The sequence below is a fragment of the Pseudophryne corroboree genome, chromosome 6 (assembly GCF_028390025.1).
Source record: "Pseudophryne corroboree isolate aPseCor3 chromosome 6, aPseCor3.hap2, whole genome shotgun sequence".
Lineage (NCBI taxonomy): Eukaryota > Metazoa > Chordata > Amphibia > Anura > Myobatrachidae > Pseudophryne > Pseudophryne corroboree.
The window spans coordinates 271,350,661-271,367,145 of NC_086449.1; the positions used below are offsets into that span (position 1 = coordinate 271,350,661).

At 42.0% G+C, this 16,485-nt stretch overlaps 1 protein-coding gene across 10 annotated transcripts in view; it reads left to right on the top strand.

Moving 5' to 3' along the window:
* FAM227B (family with sequence similarity 227 member B) overlaps positions 1 to 16,485 on the top strand; it is a 1,159,103-nt gene that overhangs the window by 1,065,850 nt on the left and 76,768 nt on the right. Inside the window, exon 17 of one of the 10 annotated variants that reach the window (XM_063926019.1) lies at positions 2,188 to 2,382. The exons of 8 other annotated variants lie outside the window; for them this stretch is intronic. In XM_063926019.1, coding sequence (XP_063782089.1) covers positions 2,188 to 2,250 — 63 coding nt within the window. In that variant the 3' untranslated portion in view covers positions 2,251 to 2,382. One more of the 10 variants, XM_063926020.1, reaches the window with a different exon arrangement.

The window sequence follows — 16,485 nt, forward strand, 5'->3', positions numbered from 1 at the left end:
CAGAACTATCTCCAGCGTAAAGAAGAACAAGGAGTCCTGGAAGTGATGATATGGCCACTATATACCCTGATCTCAACATCATCGAGTCTGTCTGTGAGTAGATGAAAAGACAGAAGAATCTGAGCAAGCCTACATCCACAGAAGATCTGTGGTTAGTTCTCCAAGATGTTTGGAACAACCTCCCTGCCGAGTTACTTCAAAAACTGTGTACAAGTGTACTTAGAAGAATTAATACTGTTTTGAAGGCAAAGGACTTTCACACCGAATATTGATTTGATTTAGATTTCTCTTCTTTTCAATCATTTTGCATTTTGTTAATTGATAAAAATAAACTATTAACACTTCTATTTTTGAAAGCGTTTTTACTTTGCCACATTTTTTCCACTCATGCCTAAAACTTTTGTACAGCCAGGGCCGGTTCTTTCCCTTGTGGCGCCCCGGGCAAAAGTTAGGGGCGTGGCTTAATGCGGAGGCGTGGTCAGTCACGCCCCCATTTGTAGCGCTGCTGAAAGGAAATTAAAAAACAAACAAAGTATACTTACTATACCCCGCTCCTGATTCCAGACATACAGACCTCCCCCCGGCGCCGCTCTTCTCCTCGGATCTATGGGAGAGACGTCAGTCATGACGTCTCCCCCATAGCACAGCATAGGCACTAGAGGTCAATTATGACCCCTAGCGTCTGTGCTACAATGCTGTGCGGTGCGCGATGATGTCATCGCGCACCACACAGCAAAGGTCCTCTCCATGAAGGGAAACTAGACGCTTAGCGTCTGATTCCCTTCACAGCGGGGGGGACCATTGCCATGAAGGGAAACTAGACGCGTAGCGTCTGGTTCCCTTCTCACAGCGGGGGGAGGCACAGCGCGGGGGCACTGCTGGGGGGCACTCTGCACAGTGGCGGATCTTGCCATGGTGCGGCGCCCTCCGGATGGTGCCGGCGCCCTCCGGATGGCGCCGGCGCCCTCCGGAAGGCGGCGCCCTGGGCAAAAGTCCTGCTTGCCTGTGGCAAGATCCGCCACTGTTTACAGCACCGCAGTATTTTACATTTTATATATTGTTATAAATGCTATTTTGTCTGGTTGGGATGGATAAATCATCACGCTCACACAGAAGCCAGGGACTACAGTACAACCCCCTAAGGACATTTCCTTGTAGGACCTAATTAAATTGATGTGTTTTTGTTAGACTGCAAAAAGCTAGACCCCCCACAGGCTTTTGTGACCACTTTTCAGCAGTCATGGAAAACAGGTTAACGAAAGTAGACTCCAGCAGCTGTATTTCATTTTAAGTTATGAGTTTTGTAATGTAACTTCCCAAATTAGGTTTCAATGGGACCTGGCTTCAGCCGTGTGTGTCACATCCACCAGATCTGCTAGCAAAGTACGGAGCTTGGCTTGCCTGTATGCCGAATATCCCTGTGCTGCTACCAAGCAGAAACAGTTACATTATACTGTGTGGTATTATGACTTCATTTAGGAACTGTACAGTACTTTTCGAATGAGATTTAAAGTATAAACAAAGCTTGTTAACCAAGGCCTGAGTAACACCGGTCTTGGACACCGCAGTAGTGATACTATAAAATAAATATAACTGAGAATGTGACTCAGGCAATGTGATCAGCTAAACTGTTTACAGATGTGCAGAATGTGTTAGTTTAGCTACTGGCCAGAAATCCAATACATAGCAAAGAAGGACTGCTAAATATCTACTTGAGTTTGAGGCATCCAAGAGTGATGGGATTATATTACATTCCAATCTTAAAGAAAAACTCCACCAAGATCTACAATTATTCTGTAATACACCCCTCCTTGAAGTAGAAGCATGGTGTCTGGTTAACTTGGCACCACTGAAATACTCACAGACAACTGATCTAAAGTAATTTCTAGTGAATTTAGAGTTTAAATGGAGACTTCAGAATTTCAAATAGGACAAACAGCCAGGTATTTTCTTGTATTGGATTTGGGAGCATTAAGGCGATGTTTGAAAAGCTGTGTAACCAGAGCTCTGAATAATGTGGAGACTTGGCCATTGATAGGTACTGTGGGGTTAGTGTGTCGTGATTCATGAATGGTGGGGTTGCCAGATTTTGTATGCGTACATATGTACTAGCTTGGGAAGGGAAATATTACAGTTATGATTTAAATTCTGTAGTGCTGATATTCTTACCTTTTGTGTCAACTACAGTACCTGTGCATTTTGTGGCGTGCTGCCCATCCCATTATATACAGGCACGTTTGTGCAGCTTGAATAATACAGGCCACTAAAAGAGCCCTGGTGTTACAAATGCAAGTGAATTTTCTGCCACAGAAGAGTACTTGGAATACTTTGGCCAGGCTTCCAGAATAGAGTCTGATATCAGGGTATCCTCGTTATCCTGGGGAGTCACACTACATCTTTTTATTTTTTAAATTGTTATACATGTATTGTGTATTTTTATTGTAAAATACAGTATATATTTATCAGTTTTGTAACTAAACAATTTACTAATTTTGTAAATAAAGTTTTTTGTATTGTACTGTTCATGTACTGTATGCTCATGAACTCTAGTCCTTTGAAGAAGCTTTTGATTTCTTAGGCTATCCTAAAACTATTATGTTGTTGTTGTTACAAGTTAATGTGAGAGTAATTAACTGATAGTTTGTATCTCAGGGACTACGCAGTGGTAATTAAAGCGAGTTGTGGACCTATGGCACTCATGCCGTAGGTGGTGGCACACTACTGGGTTATATAGATTCTTACCTAGAGGGGGGTATCCTGTAAATGGTAGGATTTGGTATGTTCATGAGCTTGGTCCAGATACACAAAACAAGAAATTAACATGACAAAGTACATGAACAGCTGCCAGACCTTTCATCAGTCCGCTAGTTCAGGTCTTACCCACACAGTTCACCTGGGAGAAGACAGTACTCCACTCAGTGTTCACTCCAGTATACCCACCCAGAGACAGACAGGTTCAATGTCCAGCAGAAACCTAACTCTCCAAATCTTCGACTTCTCTCCACTCTCCAGTATGGCCTAGTGGAAGCCTAAACTCCACATCCAAAAAGATGAACTCCCAACCCCCTACTGTCTTGTCAGTTTAGTCTTTTCTCAGTGGGATACACCCATGTTCAGGTAATTCTGGTATGTCCCCTGATATTGAATATACCAGGAAGAGGATAGGATGGGGCTTGAATGAACATTCCATTTGTTTACTGCTTACCCAATGTGGTGTGGGTGCCGTTTGGTCTAACAGTTACCTTGGTGATACAGTGGGTTTCAGGGAATGATAATGAAGAGTAGGAACTACAGTATGCAAGTGAAGGGTTACTGCATAAGTTAACTTTTCAGACTTGTTTGTGGTATCACAACCCCTCCAGCTGTTTAGAGTTTCCAGTCCGCTGGATATTCAGACAGTAGCAGACAAGAGGACCCTACCATATATGAGCACCCAGGCTGACCCTGCTAGTTTGATTGTTATTATATAGTCAAAATTGGTTTCAAAGTGTAACAACTCCCACTCTAATGACAAGATAAGCTATGCATACTGTAGTTGCCAAAATACACATTATGGAATGGTAAGATATAAGTTGAGAAAATACCATATATAAAGTCCATCACAGTTGCATTATCAGTACATTATAAGCACAGGGGAAAGGAACATACAGTATTTCCTTACTAAACTACAGGTTGCATTGACTACTGTAGATTTAAGAATGACAATATTAAAACACATAATCGCACATATAACTATAAAACAGATATTCACAGGTAGAAACAGAATGTGATGTACTGTATATACATAGCAAGTATAATACATGTCAGTCTCTATTGCTACATTTGTTATGGAACTGGGCTGTGCTTTCTACAATGTATAAGAAGTATCCAGCCTTAATTCATCATTACGTGAGGGAATACAGTAGGTACATGACTAAACAAGTGACAGTACACCCTCGACTCATCAAAATGGAAGGTGAAGCAATTTGCACCTAAACCCGCGATTCTGTGCGCAATCATCTTTTGGAGTTGCTAGACAGAGTACAAGTAGAAATGGCAGCACTCGCCAAGGTACCTGAAGGCAAGATGTTTGTTCATTCTGGCAGCAATCTAATTGTCCTGCAATGGGTATACGATACATGATTGGCAGAGCATTATGGCATTCAGGAAAACAGCTGATTTTGTCCTTCAGAAATTCTGATGACCAGCTGTAAAGAAGACTGTTGCTTAATTTCTCCAATCCTTATCTACCTGTGCAGTAGCGGATCTTGCTACGGGCACACGGGATTTCTGCCCGGGGTGCCGCCAACTGGAGGGCGCCGCTGCCATGGCAAGATCAGCTACTGTTGGTCAGTGCCCCCCAGTGCTGTGCGGTGCTGTGAAGGAAACTAGACGCTACCCGTCTAGTTTCCCTTCGTGGAGAGGACCTTTGCTGTGCGGTGCGCGATGATGTCATTGCGCACCGCAAAGCATTGTGGGACTGGCACATAGATGCTAGGGGTCAAAATTGACCTCTAGTGTCTATGCTGTGCTATGGGAGAGTCGTCATGACATCTCTCCCATAGATCCGAGGAGCGGTCGGGAATCAGGAGCGGGGATAGTAAGTTTAAATATTTTTTTATTTTATTTTTTTGTAAGTGGCGCAACTCAACTGGGGGCACAAACGGGGGCACAACTCTACAGGGGGCATAACTGACCACGCCCCTGTATGAAGCCACACCCCTATTTTTGCCCGGGGCACCACAAGGGCTAGAACCGGCCCTGTACCTGTGCATGCATCAAGTTTCCATGGACCTTGTTTCCCCCGTCCATTAAACAAAAGTCAATGACCCATATCTCTTTGAATTTCATCACTGACCTCCCCATGTCTCAAGATAACACCCAAGTAAGTCCACTACACATCCTACAAAGTACTGAATAGTAAATGTGTGCACTGCGCTTATACTGTATCTGTGAAGAGCTGCTAAATATAAATTGATAAATTTAAAAGAGAAATGAGCACTGTATATTAAAATGTAAAATGTGGCACCTGCAAAGGAAAAACATTTTTTGGTTTAGATATATGTTATGCTCTTTCCTTGAAAGAGTGTGGTTTTGGTATAGGTGAGTCCCCAGCTGTGGCTGCTCCGGTTGCGTACTATCTGGCCCTACCTCTATACTGTAGCCAGTGGTCCGCGGCTGGGCTGATGTTTGGTGCCTTACATATATGGCTTTCCCAGATTCCTCTTTTAGATGTTGACTAGCGGCGTCCCGGCCGGCAGGAGCTGGGTGATGACATAACTTTGGATCAGTGGCGGCAGTGGTCAGAGATGATAAGTGTGCCGGTAGTTAAGCTGTGTGTCCGGATCCACGCTGATAGCCTCCAGCGCATTTTGTGCACTAAGTGCACTTTATCAGGGATAGCTTCCATGTTCACTTGCTGTCTTTTTATAGTAAAAAACTTTATTCATAACACTGGAAGAAGTGACCGGAAGTGATTAAAAATGGTGGGAATCTCATGTTTCTAGGATCCTCCATGTTTTGTGTATACAAACTGGAATAATTTTGATTAAAATATATATACAGGGTGCCACAATGTATGGAATTAATGCAGGTCAATCAGTGTGTTAGATTTACAATAATGATAAGTAATATGCGTATTTATAAAAAAGCGTGTTTTGATTAAAAAAATAATAATTAAATTCAAAGTCGATATTTAGACCTTTTGGTTCCAAAGTCTGTAACTCAAAGATCCATTTGGATTCACATTTTTCAACTTTTATCTGATCTCCTCCTCTCCAGTTTTGTTTAATTTTTTTTATATGATCTTGGGTTTGTCACTTATATGTGTTTTAAGGTCTTAGTCCAGTTGTAGTACATGCCAGTGTTTTCTTAGCATATTTTCTATCAATCGATGATTGGTATTGAATTGTGTAATTAACAATACTTCTTTATTTTCTTCTCTCAGTTCTTTCTGTTTATAATTGATATCTTTTCATCCAACTTGCTGGCTACTTCAGTTTGTTCCTTTAGGGTATATTCAGGATATCCTTTATGCATTAAGGGGCGGATGTATTAACCTGGAGAAGGCATAAGGAAGTGATAAACCAGTGATATGTGCAAGGTGATAAAGCCACCAGCCAATCAGCTACAATATGTAAATTAATAGTTAGGATCTGATTGGCTGGTGCCTTTAACACATTGCACATATCACTGGTTTATCACTTTCTTATGCCTTCTCCAGGTTAATACATCTGCCCCAATGTTCTTTATCATAGTTTTCCTTTTATTTCTTGAAGGTTTCTTCCGCGCGTTGGGTATGGGTGACCGGCGGCCGGGATCCCGGCGGTCAACATACCGATGCCAGGATCCCGACCACCGGGATGGTGACTACATCCCTCTCCCTCAGTGCAGTTGCATCTTATTCTTCTAAATTGCCCTGTATGGATGCTTTTTACCCAGTTTCTATGATGTGGGTTTTCATGTGGATTTTATCTTCTTTTACAAAGACTTTCAAATCCAAAAAGGTGACATTTTCTTTGCTTGTTACCATGTTAAATTTCAGATTGATTGAATTCTGGTTCAGGTGTCCCATAAACTCTTGTAGGTCACTTTCTGTTCCTTCCCAAACAAAGAAAACATAATTGATGTATCTATACCATACATTTGTCTCTGTATTTATTGTTAGACCAAATGAAGTCGTCCTCCCTTTTCGAAATGAACAGATTCGCATATGATAGTGCGAACAGTGTGCCCATTGCTGTACCGCAGGTCTGAAAGTAGAATCTGTAATTGTGTCTTAATATAATATAAATATTGTCTATTATGAAGTTGATCTGTTGATTTAGCATATCGGTAATTGTTGATAGGTAGTGTCTTGTATGGTTGCATCCTACTTCATGAGAGATACATGTATATAATGATGTCAAATCACTTGTTACCAATATGTATGTTTCTTTCCAATTGAGATCGTGTAGAACTTTAAGTATATGCATAGTGTCATTCAGGTAACTTTTTTTGTCTTGTTACTAATGGTTGTAGACATTTTTTTATGTATTTCGAAAGGTTTGAGGAGATGGAATCGATACCAGACACGATTGGGTTTCCTGCAGGGTTATGTTAGGCAGCAAAAGGTTGGAATTTTGGGATGGTCCTTCCAAATAAATTATTTTTTTTGGGTCAAATAATTCCTAGATTTAGGCCTTCTTTGAGAATGGAGTTCAGTTCTCTGGCAAAATTCTTTTGTTGGGTCTTGCATAAATATTTGAAATGTGGTCGTGTCGGACAATAATCTTTGGAAATCTTTTTCATAATCTTTCTTCTCCATGATAACTATCTTACCGCCCTTGTTGGCCGGTTTCATGATAACTGTTGTGTCGTCTTGTAGTGTTTTCATAGATTCTTTTTCTTCTTGTGATAAATTGAACTTCATCTTTGGCTTGTCTGGCAATTCATTTATTTCTCTTTCCATCAACTTTTGAAAAGTGTCTGTGTGTTCCTTTGCAGTGAATGGGATTAAATGTAGAAGCTGGATTAAAAATTTAATGTGTATATTCATACAAAAGTATATCCTGAACATACCCTAAAGGAACAAATTGAAGTACAGTAGCCAGCAAATTGGAATGAAAAGATATCAATTATAAACAGAAAGAACTGAGGGAAGAAAATAAAGCAGTATTGTTCATTACACAATTCAATAGCAACCACCGATTAATAGAAATACGCTAAGAAAACTCTGGCATGTACTACAACTGGACCAAGACCTGAAAACAACATATAAGTGACAAACCCAAGATCAAATATAAACGAGCAAACAACAGGAGACAAGAACTGGTGAAAGTTACATACCTCCAAAAACAAATATTACATCAGCCAACAATAAAGGATTTTATCACTGTCTGAATTACAGTTACTGCAAATACGGTAATGACCATTCAACAAAACCTAAATAAAAAAACATCTCAAACAGTACTGGAAAGGAATAACTTGTGAAAGACCATGTTACACGTGAATCTGAGGGAGTGATCTACTTATTACAGTGCCCATGTGGAATGCAGTACATTGGACAAACCAAGAGGAAATTTAAGACAAGACTAGCAAAAAAAGTGTATAATATAAAAAGAGGCCTTCCTACTCACAGTCTATTGAACCATTTTTTGCATAAACATGGAAAACCCCCGCTCATTTAGAATTCATGGTGATTCAAAAAAAATGAAACTGGAAAGGAGGAGATCAGATAAAAGAGTTGAATAAATGTGAATCAATATGGATCTTTGAGTTACAGACTTTAAAACCAAAAGGTCTAACTATCGACTTTGAATTTAATGCTATTTTATAACTATATTCTTTATTACTTATCATTATAGTAAATCTAACACATTGACATGCCTTAATTCTAAACATTGTGGCACCCTAATTTTTCCAGTTTGTATACACAAAACATGGAGGATCCTAGAAACATGAGATTCCCAACATATTTAATCACTTCCGATCACTGCTTCCCGTTTTATGAATAAAAAGACAAGTGAACATGGAAGCTATCCTTGATAAAGTGCACTTAGTGCATGAAACGCATTGGAGGCTATCAGCGTGGACCCACAGACACAGCTTCAGTACTGGTGCACCTAGCGTCTCTGTCTGCTGCCAGCTATCTGCCTCCGCCGATCCCGAGTGACGTCATCACCCACGCATGCTTGGACACGGCTAGTCAACATCTACAAAAGAGAAATCTGAGAAACCCATATATGTAAGGCACCAAACATCAGCCCAGCCCAGGACCACTGGCTACAGTATAGAGGTGGAGTCAGATAGTATGCAACTGGTGCAGCCAAAGCTGCGGACTCACCTATACCAAAACCACACTCTTTCAAGGAAAGAGCGCAAACCTATATCTTAACCAAAAAATTTTTTTTTCCTTTACAGGTGCCACTTTTTACATTTTAATATACAGCGCTCATTTCTCTTTTAAATCCTACAAAATACGCCATTGACACAGGAATACTTCTGGATTTTCACCAAATAGGACTTCTGGCTGCACAGATTTTGCTTGTATATAGGGGGTAATTCAGACCTGATCGCTAGGGTGCATTTTTTGCATCCCTGCGATCAGGTAGTCACTGCCTAAAGGGGGAGGGTACTGTGTGTGTGCAGGTGTAGGATCGCATGTGTAGCAGAACCGCACAAACATCAGTTTGTGCAGTTTCTGCTCAGGCCAGGACTTACTCAGCTGCTGCGATGATCGGGGCCGGAGCTGACATCAGAAATCCTACCACAAAACGCCGGGTCCCTCCTGCGTCTTTCGGGACACTGCCTAGAAACGGTCAGTTGTCACCCACAAATGCCCTCTTCTGTCAATCTTTTTGCGATTGCCGGTGCGTTCGTAATTTTCGCACCATCCCGTCACTGACCAGCGATTCCCATTGCTGCGGTCTGTTGCGCCTGTGCATTGCGGTACATAAGCATGCACAGTTCAGACTTGGTCGCAATCTGTGAGAAAACACACAGCAGCGATCAGGTGTGAATCGGCACCATAGTTTTTGACTGAAGGATTCAGTTTATAGATTCATTTAAATGCGCCTTCTGCAAGAAGCCGGGAATTTCACTCTACTTATAGTATCATGCCGTTTTTACAGTACTTTGTCTCCTATGTCCAGGATAACTGGTCCCAATAGTGTGAGAACAATCTATTGCAGGACTCTACTGGGTCATCTCTTCTTCCCATGACACCTCTGGGCTTCCTTTTGCAAGTATTCAAAGAACTTCTATAGACTCTAGAAGAGGCAGTAAGAGAAGCAGATGATAGCAGCTAACCAAACAAGGTTAGGATAAGTGGAAATGGGATGTTTTCTTAGTGGATGGTAAATTGTGGCTATCCACATGCAACAGTACACTGAAAATGCCATAATTCAACCTAGGACTTGAGTAGATTGACTCTTACCTAATCAGTGGGGATATAAAATTGGTAGCGCATAAGCTACCTGCTTCAAGAAGAAATAATTGTTTTCCTCTGTCAGAAAAGATATACTGTAAGTGTTATGAAATAGGGGCTTAGCCCACATACTGCACCTGGCGTTATCATATCTTTGCTGCCCACAAATCCTAGTGTCTACCGTAGCATCCCCATTCTCACCAAACGTGTATAAATAAGCTGGCCGGCTGCATGGGTGCAGCCATATTGGATTTCCCAGTGTGGCTCACATAATTCCAACAGCCTGTGGACTTCCACTGCATCCCATTTAAACCTGCTCATGCCTGATCTGCTGCACATTGCCCAAGCAATGCCTTCCTTCTGGGATAGTTCCTGGTCCCTAGGCCTCAAAAACTCCTGTACCTGTTCCTTATACCTACTGCTGATGTCCTTTAAGCCATCTCCTGCTGCTTATCTTCAGATATGCATTCCTGTGTTCCTATTGGCTTATCCTATTAACCATTCAGTCCCCACTGAACTAGTTCACTTTTTAGTCAGATCAAGTGCCTGCTGTTTGTTAGCTGCTCACTACCAGCATCATAGCATCTATTTAGTTTGTGGCAATAGTCTGCCTTCCCACTGCCCTGAACTGCACCTGCACTTCATGTCCTATTGCTGTTATCTACTGGTGTGCTCATCTGCTGTTTATCATCTACTGCAGATATCCTCAACAGTGACTCCTGCAGCTGATGCTTACACTGCCTATCGCTCTGTTTCTCAAACTCCACAGGCTAGTATACCGTTTACTACAGTTCCACTCTAGGAGCATACAACTCATCAGATGTACTAGCTTTACTCACACTCTTACTTTAGCTGGTACTAAGGGTCCTAACACAGATCTCAAACTCATCAGACCAATACTTTAATGATGTCACAACAGAAGATGAAAATTGTCCTGGGACACCTCATTCCATCCTAATTCTTGAAATGTTCTGATCTCTTAGTGCAGCCTTAAGAGCATGTCCTTTCTCCACACAACACAACAACCTAGTGACCAAAGATGATGTGTTCTTCAGAAGGAGGTTTGGTTTTACCTAGTTACATGCCCTCTTCAGATCTCGATGATGAATGAAGCTTGAATGTCCCAGAAGACTTAGGCGACAAAACATATGACATACATGCTCCTACTCAGGAGCATGTTGCCAAATGCGCATAGCATTTTCATGCATAGCTCTGTAATCATTGTACTGTATATCTGGGCACCAGGACCTTGTTAGTAGGCTTCTGTGAGCGAATAGTTGTTCCATCCAGACACCACTGGGTGGGTTCAGAAAACACTGGCAAACTGACCAACATTGTGATTACTCTGTGAAATGTCTACCCAGTGAAATGTGAAAGAGCTGAATTCAAGGGGGGGGGGGGGGGGGGTGTTACCTTTGTAAAATTCCTTTTTACGTTTGTAAAAATAAAAATATGAGTAAAGAATGCAAATTTAAAACACATTGGGTATTTTTTTCCCATAAGGGAGGGGCAACTTTGCTTCTGTCACTGGAGAAAATACACTGGTTCAAGAATCTATTTCAAGTTGTGGTGCAATAATACAGGAACATGGGACCGTAATAAATAACCTGCATTGTAGAAGTCACAAATGGTGGTTCAGGTTAATTTGCAGCTGAAAAAGAGGTTGGAGATTGGTATTGCTGTGCATCCCGGCTCTTAGTCAGGCATTGGAATGAGTTGGGTAGGCGTGACCAGTGGTAGGGATCCCAGCGCTCAGCATACCATCACCGGGATCCCTGCCGCCTGCATGCCGACATGGTGGCAAGCGCAATGGAGCCCCTTGCGGGCTCGCTGTGCTCGCCGCGCTGCAGGCAAGGTGGATCGCTGCACTCGCCACATGATCTATTCCCACTCTGTGGTTGTCGTCTACACCCACGAGTGGGAAGACACTTCTCGTCAGTATTCCACGTGTCAGCATGTTAAGCAGTCAGTATTCCAATATTGGGAACTTGACCGCCAGGATCCCGACTGCCAGTAAAATAACCACATCCCATTGGAACTACCCAACCGGCTGTTCTTATTCCAGATCATTCTTGTGCAGGAAAGATGATAATGATCATTGTTTGTGTAAATAATAACAGTAAGAAGGATGGATCTGATGCCCAAGAAAACAAGCCTCTGTCAATAGGGGCTGTCACAGAGGTTCTCTCGAGCCTGCCTGGTTGGATAACTTGATAGCTGCGGCTCTGCTGCATGTTATCTTCTGTCTGAGTGCTCGGGACAGGTGACTGGAGGAGCTCTGTCTCGCTAAAGAACAGTCTATTCTTGCGGTTTCAGAAGCTCCTCCAAGCTGCGGGCCACTAACAGATGCCAGTGCCTGTCAGAAAGTATGGTGGGTAACGTGCTTCTAGGATTGTGGCCACATGCGGCATTCAGCCCCACAGTTAGGTCGGCCTCCCGGGAAACTTCCCTGTGGCTTTAGCGGCCAATCTGCCCCGGTGGCAAGCAGGAGAGAGGAAGATCATTCTTGTATTAAAGGTGGATTGTTGAGGGCAAACATAGAAAAGGTCAAGGCGGGGGATAATGAGATAAATTATCTTTCTTCTTACTACAGTTATCTTATCTTAGTCTTTGGAAATTATACAGCTTATTTGTTTTACTTTTATCTCTAAAGAATTTACACCTAATATGTATAAACCTTTCTGGTGTGCTTCACTGCTGAAATACTTTCCCCTTATGGGTTATACAACTGTCAAATAAATTTACTCCCAAATAGCGCTCCACTGAAAAGATAGATTTATGCATTATCTTAACTTGAGGAAAGTAAGAATATATTGGAGATCTCAATAAAGATTTCATTAGACCACCCACATCACCAGTTGGTGCCAGTTTCCCTTTTTGCTGGAGAAAAAAGATGCAAAACACCTAAAGGTTTAAGTGATATAATTGTTAACCATTTCACAGTCGGAGGTACTACTGTATATATATTTGACTCTCAGGCAACACTCTTTTTCGCATTTCTTTTTTTTTTTAAATATATTTTTATTGCGAAGAGAAAAATATATACAAACATTTTCACAGAAAGAACATTCATGTATACAGGTCAACACATTAGCGGTCATATACATATATAGAAACATGTATTTCGAGCGCCACATAAAGATATTGGGGGTCATTCCGAGTTGATCGCTCGCTGACGATTTTCGCAGCGCAGTGATCAGGTGAAAAAAATGGCATTTATGCAAATGCCCCGCAATGCGCACGTGCGACGTATGGGTACAAAGCCCTTTGTGGTTGTGCTCAGGTTCTAGCAAAGTTTTTCTTCGTACTGATGGGCGCAAGAAGATTGACAGGAAGGGGGCGTTTCTGGGTGTCAACTGACCATTTTCAGGGAGTGTTTGCAAAAACGCAGGCGTGTCTGAAAAAACACAGGCGTGGCTGGGCAGGTGTATGACGTCAAATCCAGACACGAATAGGCTGAAGTGATCGCAAGCGCTGAGTAGGTTCAGAGCTACTCTGAAACTGCACAAACTGTTTTTGCAGAGCTCGGCTGCACAGGCGCTCGCACTTCTGCTAAGCTAAAATACACTCCCCAGTGAGCGGCGGCATAGCGTTTGCACGGCTGCTAAAACTAGCTAGCGAGCGATCAACTCGGAATGACCCCCTTTGTGTGTATAAAGATTAACTAGTAATTGAAGTTGTCAAAGATTAACTGTCATCTCACCAAGAGGACCAATAATATGAGACAATGAAGGTTATATCTTATGAGAATTAACAATTATTGAAATATTTATCAACTTAAAAAGGTGGGGATCCTCTTTCTAGTGTTGTCATATTACACCATGAAGTTAGGCGGACTATGCCTCGGAGAAACTCTTTATCTTCTACCGAGAGGGTCAGTATATAGGGAAGCCATATGTCAAAAAATGATGGTGATCTAGATTCTAAATCTAGCGCACATTCTATACACTCCATCTTGTATACATGAGCCAATCTCGGCAGCATGAGGGAAACAGGGATAGGAGCAGAATGAATCCACTGAGATAAAAAAAAAATTTAAGATACTGCTGCTACTTTAGCCAGCAGTAGATCAATGCCCTTGGGAAGTCGCCTTAAAGGGGGTTGGGGACTATCATTCCATAATGCCCACGACGAGGATAATGAGAAGGGAATATGTAGCACATCATTCACATAAGATTGTACATTTGACCAAAAAGATTGAACCACTGGGCAGGACCATAGACAGTGAAACGTGTCGGCATCGGAGGAGTGACATTTAAAGCAATTGGAGTTATCAACTGCTCCAATAATAAATCTAAGTTTTGGGGTATAGTAGGCTTGATGAAGATTCTTATATTGCATTTCTGCAAATGAAGAAGACAATAGTTGCTTATTCAATATGGCCAAGAGTTTTACTATAGTTTGCAAAGGGAGGTCTGGGAAAGAGTTTCTCCACTTGGCCATACCTGTAGATAGATTAGCAAGATCAATTTTCTTCCTAACCTGATCATATAAAGACGAGGTAGGAAAGGGAGTACCCAAACCAATTTTTATCAAGGAGTCAAACATCATGGGATGATTTGAGATTTTCAAATCTAGTAAGAACTTTGTTGCAAAACTACGGGCCTGGAAAAAGGCAAAAAGGGGTATTTGGGTATCTGGGAACATTTCCCTGAGCCATGTCAAGGTGTGGGTGGTTGAGAGATCTTCCACCAACAAGTGATATACCAGACGTAATCCATGGAGATACCAAGTTCAGAAAATTGTATGGGGCTTACCTCTCTGAAAATCATTATTATATAGTAATGGCGAAAAAATAATATGAGTATATGACAAATCAAGTCGTTTACGGGTGACACGCCAGGACGTACATGGGCTACACAGTAATGGGTTTGATTTGATTAATGAGGGCATAGAGATTGGAGCAGTGTGAAGAATGGAAGTTAGAGAACAGTCAGTAAGGAAGCTTTGGCCCTCATTCCGAGTTGTTCGCTCGTTATTTTCCTTCGCATCGGTGCGATTTTCCGCTAACTGCGCTTGCGCAATGTTCGCACTGCGGCTGCATCAAGTAAATTTGCTAAGAAGTTTGGTATTTTACTCACGGCATTACGAGGTTTTTTCTTCGTTCTGGTGATCGGAGTGTGATTGACAGAAGTGGGTGTTTCTGGGCGGAAACTGGACGTTTTATGGGTGTGTGTGAAAAAACGCTGCCGTTTCTGGGAAAAACGCGGGAGTGGCTGGAGAAACAGGGGAGTGCCTGGACGAACGCTGGGTGTGTTTGTGACGTCAAACCAGGAACGAAACTGACTGAACTGATTGCACTGGCAGAGTAAGTCTCGAGCTACTCAGAAACTGCTAAGAAATTTCTATTCGCAATTTTGCGAATCTTTCGTTCGCAATTCTGCTAAGCTAAGATTCACTCCCAGAGGGCGGCGGCTTAGCGTGTGCACTGCTGCGAAAAGCGGCTAGCGAGCGAACAACTCGGAATGAGGGCCTTTATTCAATGTCTAAATTAACAAAAGTGGAGGCCTCGCCAATCCAGTCCAGAGCATATCGTAGGTTAGATGCAATCGCATAGTCCTGTACGTTGGGAAGGTTTATACCCCCCAGCAAGGCTGGTTGTTGTAATTGGAAAAATGATATTCGAGGGCGCTTACCTGTCCATATAAATTTGGATAAGGCCTTGATAATAGAGGCAATATCTTTGCATCTGAACCGGATATAGCAACCTTGGGAGAGACCATTTTGAATAAATGACCCCTTCCAATAGATGATAGTGGAAGATGTCTCCACCTCTCAAAATCTTTCAACATTTCTGCTATAAAATATGAATAATTAATAGTGTATAATTCGGTTAAATCACTAGGGAATCTCAGACCCAAATATAATAAATGATACTGGGCCCAGCGAAAGGGGAAGGAAGAGCCCCAGTCAAGTTTGGCTGTAGGATGTAGAGCTAGAGCTTCTGTTTTTTGAAAATTAACTATAAAACCAGATACCTGTCGAAAATCATTCAATATATTTTGAATAGAAGGGAGCGCCTGTTTTGGGTTACTAAGATATAACAGGAATTCATCTGCAAAATCCGACACTTTGATTTCTGTATCGCCGAATTTATCTCCCTGCCACCACATATCTTTAACAAATACTCGAATTAAGGCGTCCAGCGCCAAATTAAATAACAATGGTGAAAGGCCGCAGCCTTGGCGGGTACCCCGGGATAATGTAAAAGATTTTGAGTTTAGTCCATTAACAGTTAAATAAGCAGCTGGGTGTGAATATAACATGTCAAAAATCCCCATAACTTTCCAGCCAAACTGTTGGGCTTGGAGTATATGTGAAATATGTGCCTGTCAAATGCCTTATCAGCATTGCAGCTAACTATAATGGCATTCCTGTTGTCATTTTGGTGATAGCGGTGCATTGCTGCTACAAGCATGCGTGTACATTATGAACCGAAGTTCGATCTTTTACAAAACCATTTTGAGCTGGATGTAATATCCTGGGAAGAAAGCCTTGCATACGCTGTGCCAACAATTTAGTAAAGAGTTTCAGGTGCTGATTTAATAAGGATATGGGCCTATACGACTGGACCAATGTAGGGTCCTTGGCAGGTTTCG